Source organism: Dipodomys spectabilis, unplaced genomic scaffold (genome assembly GCF_019054845.1).
Source record: "Dipodomys spectabilis isolate Male_0828 unplaced genomic scaffold, ASM1905484v1 ptg000265l, whole genome shotgun sequence".
NCBI lineage: Eukaryota > Metazoa > Chordata > Mammalia > Rodentia > Heteromyidae > Dipodomys > Dipodomys spectabilis.
Genome location: NW_024870942.1, coordinates 476,804 through 484,294, shown reverse-complemented (window position 1 = coordinate 484,294; position 7,491 = coordinate 476,804). Strand labels below are relative to the sequence as shown.

Below are 7,491 nucleotides of genomic sequence, written 5' to 3'. Positions count from 1 at the left end.
TCCCAGACATATTCCTCAAACATTTATACAGTAGAATATAAGTCAGAATGTAAGGCACCTGCATACCTATGTCCATTGTTGCACTTGCTACAATAACCAAACAATGGAAATGGCCCGACTTTGTTATAGCCAATGAAGATAGAGAGAGAGAGAGAGAGAGAGAGAGAGAGATGCATGATAGATTGATAAATAGATGATAGATGATAGAGAAACATAGATATAGATCACTAAGGCATTTCCCTACAGACTGTGAGACAGTGAATGAGTATATATTTCCCTTCTCTCTTACTTTTTGTGCCATGAATACTTCTCACAAGGAAAAATGTACTACATGGCCAAAAAACTGATAAATAGGTAATGCCTAAAATAGGCAATCCAAGACATGTGTATATTCTTTTATTGCCATCCATTCTGTCTTGTAGCCATGGTCATCTCCTCCCCATTTTGGCTTGGCAGATACTAGGAAAGCCATGCTTCACTAGGATCACAACCTCCAAGCTACCAGGATAGAAATTCAATTTCTTTTGTTAAGAACATGTTATTTATTGAGATAAACTCAGCTTTATGATTTGTCCTTCTGGAATAACCTTCTTTAGATCATCAACTTATGAGGAAGATATTAATATTTACATTTTTAGCTGTGCCTCTGAACAAAAAGCTTGTGACCTTAGCCAAGTTCAGGGGGATAGAGTGATATCAGAGGATGAACATACACAAGCCAGGTGTGGGGGTGCATGCCATAATCCCAGAAAGTTGGAAGGTATAGGGAGTAGGATCATGGCCTTGGAAAAAGTTCAAGACTTTATCTGAAAAACAATCTAAAAGCAAGAAGACTGGAGCATAAGATTCAAATGTTAGAAGACTTGCTTAGCAAGTATAAAGCCCTGAATTCAATCCATGTTACCACAGAGCATAAGAATTAAAAAACCAAAACAAAAACAAAAACAAAACTTGAATATATAGAACATTTCACTCATCTCTAAGTTTTGTAATTCTAAAATTACAAATTTCCCACTCAGTCTGGGAACTATGGTACAGACTGTTTTTCCTTCTCACTGTTAGGCATGTCTATTCCATGTTCTCCTATTGTGATTCTACTGCTGGATGTGGTGATGGCAACAGTTTTTTTAGTTTTGTAGTCTGGTTCCTCTCCCTGAAGCAGAGCTATCACAGCAGGGGCTCAGAAGCCAGGCTGTTGTCACTGTTTGTGTTCAGCTCCCCCTGTGGTTTCTGCCACTGTGTCTCTCAGAGCACAGTAGTACACAGCCGAGTCTGACACTAGGACTGTGGCTTTCTTCAAGTGGAAGGAGGTGTTTTCTTTATCATACATGGCTTCAAATCCTTTATGGCTTCCCATCTCATTGGCCTTGGCGACTTTAATAAGGAGCTGTAGACCTTCTCCAGGGTATTGGACATACCAGAATAGGGTGGAGTACAGTTTGGTTTCATAGGAACAGTTGACAGTCAGGGAAGCCCCTTCTAACATGGCCACTTGGCCTTGTGTTTGGGTCACCGAGTCTCCATTGCTTCCTCCTGAAAACAAAATATGAGAATTCAGTGAGAATTACCTTGATATGCTCCATTATGACCCTCCTGTTTGTTAGAGAAACCATGGTTAAAGATTCCCTCAGCATCATGAACAGAAGAATCATTTTTTTGTGTGCCATATCACTCACCAAACAGTAAGAGCAGTGTAATCACTGGTCCTGGGGAGCAGCTCATTTTCAGAGCTTCTGCAGTCTGTGAATCTTGACCTCTTGTTCTAAGGAAAGGTGAAGGCATAGGGAAAGATGAATGTAAGCTGAGGATGACAGCAGGAAGTTGGTGTGTGTTTGGAAGATGCGCCCCCTTGTGGACAAGATCCAAAACTCAGAGGACTGTTAACCTCTCAAAGGCCAGTTTTATAACTCCATTTCTGGATCTCCTTCTCCCTCTCCCTCCTCTCCCCTCCTTCCCACCTCCCCACAGCTACTTGTAGCTTTCTGGTGATTAATTCTGTTTTCTTTTTTTTTGTATTTTGAGCCATTACATTGCCTTATTTGGAAACACTACTCCAAACACTTGTAAGAAGAATTTATCTTTACTACTTGACTTTATTTTTTGGTCACCCAGTGAGTCACTGAAAAATTAGAAAAACAAGTTTTAGCATAGAATTGCAAAAATATCATCGTCTAGTCATTAGGTCAGTTTGGATAGCAGAGACTTAAATTTTACTATTCCCACACTTCAAACAATATCAGAAATCTGCCAGGTAATTAATAAATACATATCAATGAAATTAAATGAATAAATGGTAGTTTAATCATAGCACTTGGGAGGCTAAAGCATGATGTGCATCAGTTCTAGGCTAGCATGGGCTATATAGCACCTTTTAAGCAACCTGGATTGCATAGACAGTGACCTTGTCCCAACAAATATACATTAGTGAGAAGTTTCAATACCCTGCTTTCACCAATAGTTAGGTAAGTCCAGCAAAAAAATCAATAAAGAAAACTCAGAACTAAACAAAAACAGATAAAATGGACTTAAGGAACATCAATAAAGTATGTCATACAGCAGCTGAGATATACACATGCTTTTCTGCAGTCCACTGAACATTTTCTAAAATACATAATATTTTATTTCATAAAGAAATCTTAGCAAATGCAGAAAAAATTAAAAATTCCCCTGCATTCTATTAGATTACAAGCAATTAAAAAACTCAGTTTGGTAAAAAGATACTACAAATATTTAAACACTTGAAGATTGAGTAAACACATTGTGAATGACAAATGGATCAATAAAGAAATAAAAGAAAAAATCTAAAAGGTCCTGGAATCTAATCAAAATAAAAAACACAAACTACCAGAATCTCGGGGAAACAGCAAAGGACATGATGTCAGTTGTAGTTAAAAGTGCCAAGATTCTATACCAAAAAAAATAAAAGCCACATAAAACTTCCAAATACAAAGACTAACATACACACCAAACTTCTAGAAAAACAAAAGCAAACAAAATCTTGAATTATTGGACAGGAATAAATAATAAAGATTAGGGAAGAAGTTAATAAAATTATAATTTAAAATATACACAAACTAGGTGATGGTGGCTCATATCTGTAATCCTAACTACTCAGGAAGCTGAGATCTGAGGACCTTGGTTCAAAGCCATCCCAGGCAGGAAAGTACTTGAAACCCTTATCTTCAATTAACCACCAGAAAACCAGAAGTGTTACTGTGGTTCAATCTGGTAAACCACTAGCTTTGAGCAGAAGAGCTCAGAGACAATGCACAGGCCATGAGTTCAAGCCCCATGACAAGCAATAAAATAACAACAATAAAATAAATAAATATCACAAACACCAAAGAATAAAGAAGATCATGTTGACAAACTTTAAAAATCTATGTTTAGATAAACTGGAAACTCCAGAAAGAATTAACAAATTTTCAGATATAATTTATCGACCCAAATTCAATCGAGGATATGTCACTTAAGCAGATCTGACATAAAGAATGAAATTAAAAATGTAATAAAGAATATTCAAACAAAGAAAAGCCCAGGACTGTATGAATTAAAAGCCAAACTCTATCAGACCTTCTAAGAAGAACTAATACTAATTGCAATATTCATCAAGCTTTTCAATAAAATAGGAAAGAAAAAAAATACTACTGATCTCATTTTATAAAGCCAGTATTGAACTTTTCCCAATCTAGACAGAGACCCAATCAAAAAAGAGAGAATTGTAAATCAATCTCCTGATGAACATTTCTGGAAAAATACTCACTAAAATACAAACAATTCAACAATATATTAAAAAGATCATACACCATGAACAATTTGGAATATAAGGAAATAGAAGGAATATAAAGAATATAAAGCAATATAAGGAAAGCTCAGCATACATAAATCAATAAATATATCACATTACATAAGTACCATCACAAAAAAATCACAAGATCATTTCAACTGACACATAAAAAGCCCTTAACAAAATTCAACTTTATTTATGATAAAAGCTCTGAAAAAAACTTAGAAAAGAATTCACTGAATTCTATGTATGAGAAATGTATAACCAACATAATTACCTTTGTACAACTAGCATATACTAATAAAAAGCAAGTAGATAAAGTTGGGCACTGGGGGCTAATGCTTATAATCCTAGCTACTCAGAAGGCTCACATGTGAGGATCGTGGTTTGAAGCCAGCTCAGGAAGGAAATTCTGTGAAACTCTTATCTCCAATTAACCACTAGAAATCAGAGGTGATGCTGTGCTCAAATAGTAGTGATAGACTTACATGAAAAAGCTCAAGGACTGAACTCAGGCCCCCAGTTCAAGCCCCACAACTAATGGCGAGAAAAAGCAGAAGTAGATAAATACAGTAAATATGAAATATCTTTACTTTAATTTACATGGTGAATAGTGTGGTTGAAGAAATGGCATAGCCTTAAAAGTCAAATTCTTTGATGAAAAATCATAATATCTGACTTCATTCAAAAGAACTATAATAGCAAAATGATCATAGTCTTGGCACAAAAACAGACACGTTGACCAATGGAACAGAATAGAGGACCCAGAACTGGGACATGAGTGTTGGTGGGGAGTTGCAGCAGGGCTATGAGTGGAATGTGGAAGAACTTAGAAATCAATGAGAAAAATCACACAAGCTAATTTCCAGCTAGTAATAGACTCACATGTCCTAACTTTAAGAACTCAACTTGCTTCAGGGCCTTGGAGTCTTAAGACAAACAAGTGAATTAAGTTATTGTTACTATGTGAAATACAGGTAAAACTCAGGGAATGTAACAGAAATATATTTGGCCATTAGAAGACAGTGGCTGAACTGAGAGTATAAACACTGTAATGTCTTATACACTCTCCTTAGATATTTTGCCATTTTTTGGCAGAATGGCTTGAACATAGAAAGAAACATACAAAACATGAAAATTTAGGCTAATTCTTAACATTTGTCTATCTTTCTTATATGAGTCTTAAGGCACTTTGAGACCTCACTAGGAGTGACATCTATGTTCAATACAAAATAAGTTCATAAGTTTGATAAATATCATTGAATGTGCAATAGATGACACAGGAAATTTTCTTTGTCATTGAGATGAAAACTAAAAGTCTCCTAGCATAAATCTGTGGCTCACCTATTCTCAGTAAATGTACTTTTAAAAATTCATAAATCTATGCTTTCTAGTTTTCTTATCCAAGATCTCTCATTTGCAATAATAACAGTCTCCTAATGTACAAACTGGGAACTCCAAATGCTTCTAGAATGCTAAAGATTTCACACAAACTACTTCAACAACTTGGCCCTGAATCCTTAGCAATCACCATGGTGATTAGCATGTGTGATACTGTACCCTTTCAGCACCCTTCACTTCCTTCTAATATTGAGATCCTGCTGTTATGAACCATTAAGTTCTAGAATCCTCTGTGTATGTGTTTCCTAGGACCAATATTACATTATCTCTTAGCCCGAATTTTTCTAGATACCAACACTGGAAAAGTGACTGAATGCAAACAGTTTATTTGGGGAATGCAGAAAATACAGATAGAAAGAAAAGGGAAAAATCATCAGTTCACAATGATGTGAGGAAACATGTAGTTTCTTTAAAGATGGCTTTTGATTTTTTCTATAAAATATTCTCTATAAAAAGTTCAGAAAAGAAATATCTGCTTTCCTACAAAACTTTTGTCCTGGAAACAATACAGTTTGCTTATATGCTATTAAAATGACATCAAGCAGCATTACTATCTTGCATAAGGAGAGAAACCAGCTGTGCTCAGTCACTGAGTGCTCTCTCTCTCCCTATTATGCTGAAGCTGTCACACAGGAGGCAGAAGTAACTGATATTTCAGGCATGGAGAAGACTGCTCTGGGAGATCATCCAGTGAGAGTCACTGCCATAGCTGTGATATCAACATGGGTAAGGGACCATCCCTATCAGCATCTGATGTGTTGACCTTTGGAAGGGAACTATGACCTCCCTGACTGCCTTGAAAGAATGTTTAATAAATCTGTGTCCATCAGTGATATGAGTAACCTCAGATTACCGTGTTGTCAATATAAAATCTACTTTCATTAGGGTTGGGAGTGTGGCTCAAGCAGTTAGAGGGCTTACTTAGCAGGTGAAAGTCCCTGAGTTCAAAAATCAATACTTCAAAATATATACCTTTATAAATACTATGAAAATACAAAAAGTATAAGAATAAAAAGACTCAACATCTCAAGAATGATGAGACAGCTGGAGAAACGGCACATGCACAATGAAGTGCATTGTCCTATACCAGAAGAAATGTAAAACAGCCTATTTAAGAAGCTAATCATGTAGGTAAAGAGCAACATCTAACTTCAGGAAAAAAAAGGTCTTCCATGCAAACACAAGATGATGAATACAAGAGATTAAATTGTGACTTGGAAAATCATTCTTACAATCATTAAAATTTAAGTTTATAAGATTGGACAATTGTGAAATGCTGTGTTAAAATATATTAAGAGGAAATAAATAAAAGTATCAGAATGTGTGAACCTATTTGAATAATATATTAATATAGAACAAAATGTCAGCCATGACTTATTGGTATGAAAGCTTTGTAAGGTATTTAAATATTCTTCCTGATATTTTACAGTTTATACTGAGAAAAATCAAGTAAATGAAACATAATAGACTTTCTATGAATAAGATTATTCTCTGGACAAATCACAATGTCACTCACAAATTGACTCTAGATTTCTAGCATGTAAGTTAGATATAATTAACTCTCAGAGTTTATTCAAAATGTCCTAACTACTCCAAACTGACATCCTTTCAGGATACATGACCCTACACCATAATCAATCACAAATGAATTAAAGACCTCAATGTAAGACCAAATACCCTGAAAATATTAAAGGAAGGGATAAGAAAAACACTAAGGCTCCTTGGAACAGGTCAAAACATAAAAGAAAGTCTGGATAAACGTGATTGCATTAAACTGAAGAGTTTCTGCATGGCAAAGGAGATAGATAGCAGGATAAATAGAAAGCCCACAGGTTGGGAGAAAATATTTACTAGCCATACATCAGACAAAGGCCTCATCTATAAAATTTACTTAGAGCGCAAAAAATTAACCCCCTCAAAAATATCCTTAAAGAAACAACAATCCCCATCAATAAGTGGGCTAAAGACTTAAAGAGATACTTCCTAAAGAAGAAATAAGAATGGCCAATAGACACATGAAGAAATATTCAACACCTCTTACCATAAAAGAAATGCAAATCAAAACAACACTGAGATTCCATGTCATCGCAGTTAGAATGGCCATTACCAAGAAAACTAATAATAACAGTTGATGACATGGATGAGGCCATGATTTATGAGAACTTAATTAAATGAGAATTTAAACTTGTTTGATCACTCTGGAAAGCAGTATGGATGTTCCTGAAAAGGCTAAACATACAGCTTCCCTAGGACCTAGCAATCCCACTCCTTGGCATTTACACAAATGACCACAAACTAGCCTG

General features: G+C 35.5%; 1 gene segment (V, D, J or C); it reads right to left on the bottom strand.

Moving 5' to 3' along the window:
• Positions 1-1,198: 1,198 nt before the first annotated feature.
• Positions 1,199-1,737, bottom strand: LOC122125430. The segment is given in 2 exon segments: positions 1,199-1,533; positions 1,677-1,737. Coding segments are annotated over 2 exon segments (381 nt in total).
• Between the last annotated feature and the right edge of the window lie 5,754 nt (positions 1,738-7,491).